Genomic DNA, 13,823 nt, shown 5'->3' on the forward strand with positions numbered 1-13,823 from the left:
TCCTTTTGAAAAATATTTATTGAGTATAAATAAATGTCCTATACATTAAATATCAAGAAATATTCATTATTGATTACAAGTTAAGCTGTAATACTGAGAGAACCATAGAATCAAAACGTCCACTCATGACACAGTGATAATTCCATTCCAAAATTGGACACAGTAATGATTTACTCACAAGACACAACAAAGCTCATCAAAAAAGGCCATCACTTAAACCAAACTATAATACCACAATAGAAAATGGTTTTGAATCATAATATGAAGTCTCAGAAATCTCATCTTTGCCTTAGCACTTTATCAGGTTAATTTGAGATTGTGGAGTTATACTACCATGAAATCTAAAGATTCCCATTTCGTTGGTTTTATCTCAAATTATTATTAAGGACTGAAATCATACATACCCACTGATACTTTTAAGTAAGTCTTTCATAAGAAAAAAGGAATACAAACTTAGTACGAAGAAAGCATCCCCCAAACAATGAGTCTCTTAACGGAAAAAAATAAAAGAACAATGTATCTAACTTTTCCTTCAAAGAAAGGAAAGAAACCTTAATCTGTTACGGTAAATTTGGAAAGATAAATTTCCCAGTCCCAGAATATGTGTTTATTTTACACGATGTACTTGAATGATGCAAGTCTATGAAGCAGGGATCTGTGGCAATCCGAATTCATCCACCAGGACTCCATCCTGTAAAAAGGGAGCAATGTTTAGTGCCACTATTTCTCAATTGATTAAAAAAAAAAAAAATGATTACAAATATTTAGTAGTTAAAACTCATCTCCAAGTGTTTAATCAGTGAAAACCAAAATCCCACTCAGAAGATGAGAACGAGCTTTTTTATGAAAGGTAAAGAGGGAAGTGATGGAAAAAGAACTGGAAGGGATCAAAAGGGGTGATCCTTTGCAAGCTAAAGGAAGAGTAAGAGAGAGAGAGAGAGAGAGAGAGAAACTGAAGTGTTTCTCTTCAGGGGGCTGGGAGGGCCCAGGAGAAAAGGCTGAGGACTGAGGGCTTGCCTCCAGACTCTTACATTCACTCTGATCCCTAAAGTGAACAATTATCTTTTATAGCCTCCCAAATCCTGGAAGGAGCAGTGCCCCAGGACACTTCCAGTCACTTCCGTGATCATACTGTCCTACAAACTTATAGGTAGTGACACCATTATCAATTAAGAAAGCTATCCCGGGCGATTCAGTTGGTTAAGAGCGTGAGCTCTGAACAACAGGGTTGCCAGTTCGATTCCCACATAGGCCAGTGAGTTGTGCCCTCCACAACTAGATTGAAGACAATGAGCTGCCGCCGAACTGCCAGAGGGGCAGCCAGATGGCTCCGTTGGTTAGAGTGCGAGCTCTCTACAACAAGGTTGCCAGTTCAATTCCTGCATGAGATGGTGGGCTGTGTCCCCTGCAACTAAAGATTGAAAACAGCAACTGGACTTGGAGTTGAACTGTGCCCTCCACTAGACTGAAGGACAATGACTTGGAACTGATGGGCCCTAGAGAAACACACAGTTTTCCAATATTCCCCAATAAAAAATAAAAAATAAAGAAAGAAAGCTATCCCAACAGCACATTTAACTCAGGAATCTGTGACCTTCTAGAAGTGGAAATAAAAGAGATGCTTCAGGGAATTGCAAAGGTGGGCTATGAGAGCATAAATAAAAATTATTCAGGCGTGCTGAGAAAAATCAACCTATGCCCCTGGAACTGTGAAGTGGCCAGAGATGTGGAGGTGGAGTGGGATGGGCAGTAGAGAAAGGTAAGACCGCCTTAGGCTCAGGGAAGATGGGAGGGGTACATAGGGGACGATGTACATTCATAAAAATCAGCTGTAAGGGACCTGAAAAATTACCTACCCCCCACTTTTTGCTACGCACATTTTACAGGTGAAAAATCACTGGTGAGGTTCAGAGAGAAGACATAAATTTCTAATTTGCTCCAAGTCACACAGTGTATAAAGGTAGAACTGAGACTGGCTCCCACTCAAGGATTCTGCCAACTATACTGTGCACACTCAATGTGCACGTTGGGAGATAAGGCAAACACCAGGACTGTCCATGTCCAGTGGCAATAAAAAAATGACACGTTTCATTAGGAAACTAAGATGGAGTGAACAGGATTTCATAAGCAGCAAAACGTTATCTATTTATAATAATGACAACCATGTAGCTTTGGACAGGGCTTTAAGTTCACAAAGCCCTTTTCATACAAGATCTAATTTGATCTATACAACAATTATGTGAGATCATTATCTGCATTATACAGATGCAAGGAACAGAAATGTTCAACTAAATGATAAGGTCTCACAGTTAGTTAGTAGTAGAGACTTAAACCCAGGTATCCGGATTCTTTTATTTTCCCTTGTTGAATGAGAATCTTTCTACTTAAGTTTTACACTTAAATTATTAATCCCTAGTTAAAAAACATCCACCCTCTAATTAACCACTGTGTCTGCAGAACTTTCTTTTACACCGTTGCCTAGCACGGTTCATGCATGTGTTCTTGATGCTTTTCCAGGAAATGTCTAATACCTATAAATGGCACTCAGTGCAAGCTCACAACAATGGTAACTAGGTATATTCTATAAATTGTCGTTATAGAAAACCATTCCTGGGTCTCCGTGACACTACTTACATAGCCTGTCCATATCCACTACAGGACAATGGGGATTTCAAGGGTTTTCAAAATAATGACTGAGACGGTCCTGACTTATTATAATTTAAAACTACCTTTTAGATTCCCAGACTGGTGATCAAGCATAAAATCTTTACAATCTGCACACAATATAAACAAAGCTTTCACCTTGTTCTTTGTGTCAGTGGGAACACCTTCTGGAATTGCAGGTGCAGATGCTGCTTCATCCAAGTAAGAACTGTCTTCATCAGCCAGGAGCTCATCACCCAGGGCATCCAACTCTGAGATTGAAACAGTCAACATTTCAAAAATATGTAACAAGAAAATTGGCAGTTCATGTTAGGAAAGCCCAATTATTTATAAGATAAACATTTAGAAACAAAAAGGGATTATTAATTTCTATTTTCAAAATAAAAGACGAGCATTATAAGAAATTTTCAAGAGAACTCATGTTGGTAAAATCTATGAAAAACCAAAATGAAAATAAAACAAACAGAACAACCATTCCCCACAGGTTTATAAGGCCCCCGTCTTCATGAGAAGACTCTATAACTATAGAGTTGGCCAATTCAAATTAGAAAATCCTAATTATAACAAATGTAAAAAAATTCTCTTCCATTTATTGATGAACTTGAAAGGAGGCAGAGAAAGGAGGCCAGAGATTGTTGTATACTGAGTGACCATTATGTGAAATCAGGCTTTAAATAGTAAAGTGAATCTCAAGTGAACAAGAGGAATCACAATAGCAGATAGAGACTCATCGGGAGTATCTCTAGATAAGAAATGAATGGGAGAAAAAGGTTCTAGGCAAAAACAGAACATGGAGAAAGAGATAGAGACAGAGACAGAGACAGTGAGACAGTGAGACAGTGAGACAGAGAGACAGAGAGACAGAGAGAGAGAGAGAGAGAGAGAGAGGCAGCAGCAGTAATGTGACAAGGGTGTCACGTGACAGAAAATCAAGTGTGGGGTGGTTCTGCCATCTATTCGGTTACTCATACTAGAAACTGGCAAACATCCTTGATATCTCCCTCTCCCTCCATAGCCAATCAATAGCCAATCAATTAAGTTTTCTCCATTCAACCACCTAAAATTTCTTCAGTCTGTTCACTTCTCTCTGTTTCTGCTACCACAACCTTAGTCACAGACACTATCATCTCTTAAATGGATTGCAGGAATAGCTTCTAAACTCCTCTCCCTGAGGCGACCCAATAATCCCTCCCATTTTTTCCTGCTAACTCCTACTCATCCTTCAGATCCCATGCCTGTCCCCCACTCCCAAACACATTCGATTCCCTATCTATGTTCTCCATGGTAGCCCATACTTCTCCAAACATTTGTGCTCCTGTAATTAATTACTTGGAAGAAGCAGTTTCTTACCCCTCTTCAAGAAGCTTCATGAATAAAGGGGTCGTATTTGTTTTCTTCAATGCTGAATTCCCAACACCTATCAACAGTACATGGCATACAAGGTGTGATCAAACAATACGGTAAATGTTTAAATAAATAAAAAAATTTATTACAGTGAAAGACGCATAGCCATTAATCAACCTCAAAATACTCCCCCTCACTTCAAACACACTTATCCCATTGTTTTTGCCACTTTCTGAAGCAGTTCTGGAGTCCTCTTTCATAAGTGTCTTTAGTTGTGCTGTCATGGCTGCCTCAATGTCCTGAATCATTTTTGACTTTGAGGAAGAGCCAGAAGTTGCACGGTGCCAGATCTGGTGAATAAGGTGGATGAGGACTCACTGCAATGTTTTTATTCGACAGAAATTGCCGTATACCAGAAGCAATGTGTGACATGGAATGTTCTCATAATGGAGGATGAAGTAAAGACACTCACGAAAGAGGACTTCCAGAACTGCTTCAGAAAGTGGCAAGAACAATGGGATAAGTGTGTTTGAAGTGAGGGGGAGTATTTTGAGGGGGATTAATGGCAATGTGTCTTTTACTGTAATACAAATTTTTAAAAATTTAAACATTCACTGTATTTTTCTATCACCTTTGTATAGATGTACATTAAGTATTTGCCAACTACTGTTTCTTGATTTGCTTTGCTCTTCTGAAGGAAAGAAGCCAAAGTAGCAAAATAGGAAAAACAAAATCAAAAGTTAGACAGAGAAAGGCAGTGTTTCGATATCAGGCACTGGGTCAGCAGAGGTCTTTGTGTGGACCTTCCTTCAGAGCTTGTCCATCTCAGAGCTGTGGTGGAACATGTAAGTCTGATGCGGGTACCTCACAAGCTCTCTACCCAGAGACTGTACCATGAACCATCTCTCAAGGAAACCTCACGGGAATTTTCCCTAGCCTTTGGGAAAGGTCCCAGGCAGCTGCCCCTTTCAGACTCTAAAGCTACGTATGCATTGCTTTTCCCATAACCTACCTGCTTCTAGGTCGTCCTCATCTATCTCCGGGGTGCCATAACTACGGCTCAGTGCTTCTTGGATTTCATTGGCATCTTCCATCATATCCTCGAGCTGGTCTTGTAAATCCTATAAAAATATATGACAGGGTTTTCATTCGTTTCTTACCATTTTCCTCTACCCCCTGCCCCTACGCTCTCCTCTGAATCTTATAAAGGAGCAATTTTTAAAAAGATGACGTACATAAAGTGCTAAGCATACCACCAGTTCTCAACAACTGTTAATTCCCCTTGCACCCCAGTCCTTGGCTAGCAACTGTTTTTAGTCTGTTTTAGAAATTGCCGTGTACCAGAAGCAATGTGTGACATTGCTTCTCTTTAGAGGAGCAGGTGCTCCTCTAAATGACAGGTTCGAGTAACTCCTGGGTGTCCCTTCTGATTAACAGTATAAGGAAGTGAGCTTAAAAAAATGATTTAAAAATCACAAGTTAGAAGATTTCCCCTAACAATAACTGTGAATGCCAGTGACCCACATAATCCTTCTCCTATTTGTGGTGGTAAAAACGTAAACTTAAAAATAAAGAGGAACAGAACTGGTACTCTTGAATTTAAGGTGCCTCATGGAAATCCAAAGTCCTATTGTAAGAATAGATGCCCATCAGGTCTCTATCATTACAGGAAGTTTACCTGAAACATTAAATCAAGCAACATCTATACTATCAACATTTTTTTATTTAATGGAGAAAAGGAGGTAATTGAGTTAAGCAAATTAACCTTCTTGAGTTAGCCAAAGACTGACTACACTGCAGAAGAAAGGAGGCAGAAACAATTGGGTGGTATAAAAAGTGGTAACAGGCCCACCATGGTTGGGGAAACAAAATGGAATCGGGATAAGTTGATATCTGAAACCAGGCTGGTGAAACAAACTGAAGGCATAAATCATCTGTGAATACTGGGAGATTACCACAAGGCCAGAAAAAATGTGAAACCAATCTGAGAAGTGGTATAGCACAATAAAGGACAGTTTGTACGAGTATAATGGTTCAGAGAGCAAACTCTGGAGTCAGACATATCCATGCTAAAATTTTGTCATTACTCCATGAAAACTAATGTCTCTAAGCTTGAATTTCTTCATCTGTAAAATGGGATTAATAGTCATACTTCATAGGGTTACATAAGGATTTCGTGCAATAATGTATGTCAAACACTTAATACTGTGCACCTTCTATTACGTTAAGGACGTGCAGAACAGTATACTCTTCACAGACTGAAACTTTCATAGAATGGGGTACTGTTGATACTGCAGAAGGTACACATCAGCATCATTTATTCTTCAGACTTTCTGGAGCAATGCAAAACATTTGAAAACTCCTTCCTGGCCCCCAAATCAGAAGTTTGTATTTTCAAATAAAGGATAGAAAACAAAACAGAAAAAAACACTGTTTTGAAAAAGAAAATGCTGTTTTTCTCCATTTCCAAGTGCCAAACTACCACACTGTACATATGTAATATTCTGCTATACAGAACAGCACTAGCTGAAACAATTGAGTGAAAAATAACAAACTAATTAAGTCAAGATAATACTATGCTGCTACATATTAAGACAAGACATTCTCCCAAAATCATCTATGCATAGTCTTCCAAACAATAGACTCTAGGACAGACACAGGAAAAAAACAAAACAAAAAAACATCATATAAAGAATTGGTAGATTCACTACTGGGTAAACAAACAAAACAATATAAACAAGTACAAGCACTAGACTTAATATGCAGAAACTGAAAAGTAAAAAAGGTAGAAACAGAGCTATACTACAGACACACAAACACAGGCAAAATTAAAAAATGAGAGCTATAAGACAATGAAAATGTTTTGCAAGTATTTTAGGAAACCAAATGAAATTCAAAATATATGTAGTCCAACCACAGACACATACACACCAAAAAAGTTAAAAAGAAGCTTTCCACCTGTTATGTGGGCACATCTATTAGGGGACAGGAAAAGGATAATTAGGCAGGGACACAGCCAATCACAGGTGAAAGGTGGAGAGACATTTAAAAAAAAAGAAAGACCAAAGTTTCTATTTTGTTTATTAAGTAGCTTTAATTAAAACACAAGGAACCCCAAAAGCAGAAAATAAAATTCAATTTCATTGTATCTTATTATCAAACAGTACTGTACAAATAAGACAAGCATACACAGACATTTTTCTCAGTAAATCTCCTGGATGATGTCACGAAGCTGAATTCCTTGTAAGCAGAGACTGGTGGCGGATTAAACAGAATGCCACAGGCAGTCTAAGGAGTGCTCAAAAAAAAGCAAGATGGAGGAACGCTGTCACTCCTCATGCTATGAAAGACCAGCATTCCCAGAGAATACCTCTGCAGAGATAATAAAATGCCAGTACACAGTAAGTACCATGTTTCCCCAAAAGTAAGACTGGGTCTTGTATTAATTTTTGCTCCATTAGGGCTTATTTTCAGAGGATGTCTCATATTTTCATGTACAATAATCTACATTTATTCAAATAGAGTCATGCCATCTTCTTCTGGAACATCGTCATAACATACTAAATGTGTCCGTCTGGCTGAGATCTTAACTGGGGCTTATTTTCGGGGAAACACGGTACTCATGAAAAAAATACTTCCTGAATTGGACAGAACGCTTTACCTCCTTTAATAGCCTCTCCTTCACTTGTTCAGCCATCAAATACTTTCTGAGCACCTAATGGCCAGGCATCGTTTGAAGTACTGGGGATAAAACTGAACAAAACTGAGTCCTGGCCTCCTATGGGTTTTGTAGAAACCTGACCAGTCACCACTCCCTTCCTCTGCTGTCCCTGCTTGCCATCTGGGCTGATTCACCTAACAGAGGTGAGAAGAACCAAGCTCCTAGGGCTTATTTCCCAGCCAAACCGCAATCTCAAAAGAAATGCTCATTTTAAGGACCTAATGACATTATTATTAAAAATCTAAAGAGAATTACTAGAAAAGGGAACCAACTCTTTGCTAGGAACGGTGTTAAGCACTTTACATATACAGAGGATGCCAAAAAAATGTTTTTTTGAGAAAGGAAAAAACTTCTAAGACATTTAAAACATCTAAGACATATTAAAATTACACTGACGGTAACCATTTAGAGCACTTCATGTAACTGCAGAAGTCAAACGTGACTTGTAGTCATCTTTTGTTATCAGTATATATTGAGTATTACAATTTTAATACAGTTTTTTCCTTTCTTAAAATGTGTATACATTTTTTCAGCACCCTCTGTATATCCTCATTTAACACTCATGACAATCTTGGGAGACAGGCAGCAACATCACTACTTTACAACTGAGGAAACACACTCAAAATCATTGAGTTAGAAATAACAGGAAACTGGGTGCTTACTTATTGGATGTTTATTATGTGCCAGGCATTATGTATGTAGATGGCACCAGCTCATTTATTTCATCCTCATAATAACCGTATGTGGTATTAGGACCCTTGTATTAACGATAAGGAAAGTGAGACCTTTGGTACGCTTTCCCAAAGTTACTCTGCTAGCAAAAGACGGGCACAAGATTCAATCCCCCTTCAGTGCCCTTGCCATCACACACACATTCATTTGGATTCTTTCAGAAACCTGTGCACATTCTTGCAGAAACTAGTATACATCTCACCTCAATCTGGTCAATTTTCACTTGCTTGTATGCTTTCTTCATTTCCTTCACTCCCAGTTTCATAGCATCAACCTAAAAAAAAACCAAAAAAAAAAACAACACAATGTCTTAGGAAGCCATGCTGGTGAAACAGTCTTTTAAAAACCACGGGAAAAGAGCACAAGAGTACAAAAATAAACTCAAGTCAGGGGAAAAGATGCTGTGGAAGTACCGTGGTCTTGGTGTCCTTCAATGACTGGATGGTGTAATTGGCTTGTTCCATGTTAAATGACTGTTGGGAGAGATTGTCCCGCTGTTGCTCATACCTTTTTAGAGTGAAATGAGAACGGCAAATGTGAGCCAGACAGAAATCCTCAGGAAGAAAGTATCTCTAACACTAAATAAGAGAATCTTCTCTTAAAAAAAAAAAAAAATTTAACAACATTACAGAAAAATTGGCAAAAACACTTTAACCATTCTAACACAAATACCATTTACTGTATCTCCCTCCAGTCTTTTTCTTTTGCATGTATTTTAGTTATAACACTATTTTCCACTTAACATTATGGCATTTCCTATTTTTTATGTTGCTACAAAGTCTTAATACATGTGTCTTATAATGTTTTACATTATCTTCTATGCTAAATTCTCCTAAGTGGAATTCTGGGGCAAAGGGTAAGACTACTTTTAAGGCTCTTCATACATAAAGTGAAACTGTTTTTCCAGTAGACTGAACTCCTTGAGGACAAGTATTATATTTTATTAATCTCGTATCCATAATTAGCTAACCCATCTGACTTAATATAATGCCTAGCACTCAAAATATGCCTTTTTAAATAAAGTTTTATACCAAAGTATAATACTACCTCCAAAACTTATGTCACTATAGTGTTTACACAATCTGGAAACCACCTAACTATCCAACCAGGAGAAAAATGGTGAATTCACGGTGCAGGCAAATGGTGGTGGAATATTAAAAGGTATAATGTTTCCAAAGAATATTTAAAAGGACAAAACAGGGGCCGGCCCAGTGGTTCAGGTGGTTGGAGCACCATGCTCCTAATGCCAAGGTCGCCGGTTCGATTCCCACATGGGCCAGTGAGCTGTGCCTTCTACAGTTAAAGATTGTAAACAACGGCTCTCCCTGGAGCTGGGCTGCTGTGAGCAGCCGGAGGTCAGTGTGAGTGGCCGGCAGCCAGTGTGAGCGGCCGTGGGATGCTGTGGGCTACCGTGTGCTGCCGTGAGTGCCGGTGGCCATCATGAGTGACCAGCAGCCAACGAGAGCTGCCCTGAACTGCTGTGAGCAGCTGACCGATGACCAGTGACCAACTGCCTCAGCCGGGGGAAGTGCAAGGCTCGTAATACCAGCATGGGCCAGGGAGCTGTGTCCTACACAACTACACTGAGAAACAACGGCTTGAACCAGAGTCGGGGGGGAGGGGGAAAGGGGGGAATAAATCAATAAAGGACAAAGAAATGCTGATGATATAGCTTTAAGTGAAAAAGGATACCTATATACATGCCATTTGTTTTCTTCTAAAAAGTTATATGCACATATACCATGTATGCACAAGCAGAGAAAAGAAACTGAGAAATTAGCATTTTAGAGGTTGTTATTTCTAATAGTTAGGAATTTAGGTAAGTTTTCTTTTCATATAACTTATGTTATATATTTTCCAAGTTTCTACAACGAACATGTATCCTTTCATTAAAAAAAGTCACTTAAAACTTGCAATGCTACTGATTAAAGCAGTATAAAAATTTTATTGCACTTACCACTCTAAGCATTACGATTTCATTTTACAATTTTGTCTAACATAAAAGGAGCAAGATAGTCTCATGTCTTATAAAAAGTCATTTTATAAATAAGAATAGAGATATCAATAAACTTTCTGGTTCCTTATTAGTTGATTCCATCTGATTTCTACAACCCTGCAGAGGGTCTCAACAGCTGGACAGCCCACAAGGTAAGCACTAAAGATACTATTTGGCTTTTGTTCAAACATTGGGATATAGTCACCTAAAACAAATCAAGGACGCTTAAATCTTCTGGTGGGAGGGAATAAAACATTCAAGATTCCCAGTTTTATAGATAAACAAAAATTAAAAAGGCACACTCTAATTAAATACATAATGGGAGAACCAAACCCTGTAGATCTGGGCAGTCCAATACAGAAGCCACCAGCCACATATGGTTACTTAAATTGTTAAAATTAAATAAAATTAAAACTTCAATTCCTAGTCACCTTAGCCACATTTCAAGTGCTTAATAGCCCCCCATGGCTAAGAGCTACTGAACTGGACAGCATAGACACAGAACATCTCTATCATAGTAAAAAGTTCTATTTAGATGGACGGTGCTGCAACAGATGTTGCTAAATACCGGGGGGGAAAACCCAGTTCACTGTATATGTAAACGAAATTTGTAAGTAAATCAAGAATGCTTTTAAAATGGTATAAAAATCTGAAGGAATGGAAGACCATTTCTCTTTCGGTCAAACCTGCAGAAGAAAGGAGATTATGCCTATAACTTACATTCTCTTTTGCTTTAAAACCCGCAAGGCTTTCTGCTTGACCATATTCTGGGGAGAAAAACAGATTTTTAATGAAAAGTAGAAAACATACATATGGTAAAAGAAATCTCCCATAGCCTCAGACTTATATATCTACTTACTCTCTTCTTCCAAGTAGTGGACACAGTGGCTTCTGGATTGTTCTTTACCTCCCAAGCACTTTAAGCCTCAGCTAGACTCTGCCTTTGCATCTCATATCTCAGTGCATGAACTGCACCCTTTTTCCTAGTACGTGTTAGCTCCACCCCCTCGCCCCAACAGTGCTGATTTTGTATACCGTTGCCTTAGGAGATTCCCAACTTGGACATCCTGCTATCCACTCACTCAACATGCACAAACTCCTCAACCTGCTCTCTCCTTGGAAATTACTAACAATGGCCACACCAATCTCTCACTTCTCTAGATTGTCTCTTACCTTTCCTCTCTCTGTTGTCTCTTCATGCAGTCTTCTCACTGATTTTCAAAGCTCATTTTCAAATTGATGCATGTCATTCTCATGGCTACCACTATGGCTCAGGCTTTCATCTCAAGTCTAGATGAGCTTTCCTGCCTCTGGTCACTCTTCATTCCATGCCACCAACTAAGATGGCTGAGAAAAGCCTCTTGTCACTTCCCTTTCTATACTGTTCCATAAATCATTTTATTCGTCTCCTCCAGTGAAGAAGGAAAAGCAAACAGTACTTCACAGACAATAATGTAATAATACGTAACATTTATTGAATGTTTCTATGTACTAGACACAGTACTAGGTAGGTCACATGAATTACCTCATTTAATCCTCACACTATAGATATTGTCCCCATTTTATAGACGGGAAAACTGAGGTTCAGTGATGCTAAGTAACTTGCCCTAGCTCAAATGATTTGTAAGTTACAAAAATGGAAGCAAAAAAAGTAGTTCTATATCCACAGTCCATGCACTTCAATACAGTATTCTATGTTTCTACCTAGCAGAATAGGAAAATAAGAAATAAAGTGACTTTATCAAGGCCACAGCCAGTAAGTAGTGATAGTGTTAGTAGCAGAACACTGGTCTCCAGTACTTTTTTCCCAGCATGCCACTCTTTAATCAGTCTATTATACCTACTTAACGTACAAGACTAGCCTAACAACTCATCATTCCTAAGCATGGCCTATCCCTTCTCTTCAGATTGTCACCTTCTCAGTAGAATACATTAATTCTCAAGTACATGTTTGGGACATGTGATCAGTATCTTCTCTCCACCAGGTCAAACCCCAGCCTCTCTCTCACATCTGGCTGCAAACTTAATTCCTTGAAGGATACACCATCACATACATTTTTCTCCTTACCAGATTGTGAGCATGTTTTCTGTACCTCTCACCAGCCCCTACCACCAGGCCCTTCTTCCACAGGTGCTCAATTTAGGCTGTCACAGCCGGCCCGGTCTACCTTACCTTTGCAGGGCCCTCTCTCATCTTCTTGATCTGATCCTTATACTTCACAAGCTCAGCATCCAGTCGAGAAATCTTCTTGTCAATGGATTCTGCCCTGCTGTCCACCTTGAGGGAAAAAAAAAATCAAAGGCAATGGTACTTACTGTGATATACTTACACGAGAAGAGGTAGGAAAGGAAGGGATATGGAGGAAAAGAAAAATAAAGAGGATGAAGGATAGAAAACTGTGGCTTCCAAAGGGGGTGGGGCAGTGTGATTCCCAGTCAGAAACATTGGGGAGCTTTTATAAACTATACTCCTCTCTCCAGATTCTCATATTCTAGGATCTCACTTGGGCAGAAAAATAATTTGAGAATCACTAGGCTGAGTTGCGATTTCCCTAGAATCAGAGACTAGTCAGGCTGGGGGCTCAACCTGGAGGTGTGTGAAATAAGCTAATGCCCAGTGGACCCTGGCTAGGGCTGTAGATCTAACGCTGTTCTTTAGATAGAGGTTGGTGGCTTAATGTGCGGGACCACGGTTCTGAATTTTGTTACTGAGATCTAAGACTGGGGTGCAGATATGCTGACCTAGGATATCAAGCTGAGGGTCCTGACGTGGGAGAAAAACGAGGGATGAAAGAGGAGTAAGGGGTCGGGATGGACAAGGTGGGAAGGGTGTACTGACCTACGGCAGTTTGGGGTGAAGGGATAAAACAAAAAGAAAGTGGACATGGCAGTGGGCATCAGAAGGGGTCGGGTGCAAGCAGGGAGAGACAATGATGGTTTAGGGGTCCCTGGTTTGCGGCGTCAGGGGTGACTTGGGTAACAGAAATAAAGGTGGAGTAGAGGGTCGAGGTGTAATGGGCCCGGGACCGGGAATGGGGTGAAGAAACAGGAGCCGAGAGCCGGGGGAGGGTGGGGTCAGAGGTATCAGAGTCCCCGAGCTGATAGTTATGTGTGGTCAAGTGCCCACCGTGCCAATGCAGTCAGTCAGGCTGGGCGGCGGAGCCTTGGGTTTCGCTTTCCCGAAGAATCGGTTCATCTTGGGCGGCCGCGAAGAAAACCCAAACACTAGAGCAAAAACAGAAAACGGAAGCCGATTTACCTCCGCCTCTGCCTTGACTTCCGGCCCCCATGCGCAAGCGCAATCTGCCTATTGGAGTTTCCCGATCCTTTTTCCGGCTTTTCATCTCGGCCTTCCGGGGAAGGAGA

General features: G+C 39.8%; 1 protein-coding gene across 1 annotated transcript; it reads right to left on the minus strand.

Annotated features, from left to right (window-relative positions):
- On the minus strand, nt 1-13,742 carry CHMP5 (charged multivesicular body protein 5). The gene is made up of 8 exons (XM_019734248.3): nt 13,585-13,742; nt 12,631-12,735; nt 11,178-11,224; nt 8,875-8,968; nt 8,664-8,735; nt 5,021-5,129; nt 2,803-2,915; nt 1-691 (listed from the first exon to the last, which is right to left on the minus strand). The coding sequence occupies exons 1-8, from the start codon at nt 13,651-13,653 to the stop codon at nt 641-643; spliced, it is 660 nt and encodes a 219-aa protein (XP_019589807.1). The 5' UTR covers nt 13,654-13,742; the 3' UTR covers nt 1-640.
- Nucleotides 13,743-13,823: the final 81 nt, after the last annotated feature.

Source organism: Rhinolophus sinicus, chromosome 16, assembly GCF_057876585.1.
Source record: "Rhinolophus sinicus isolate RSI-liver-muscle chromosome 16, RSI-T2T, whole genome shotgun sequence".
NCBI lineage: Eukaryota > Metazoa > Chordata > Mammalia > Chiroptera > Rhinolophidae > Rhinolophus > Rhinolophus sinicus.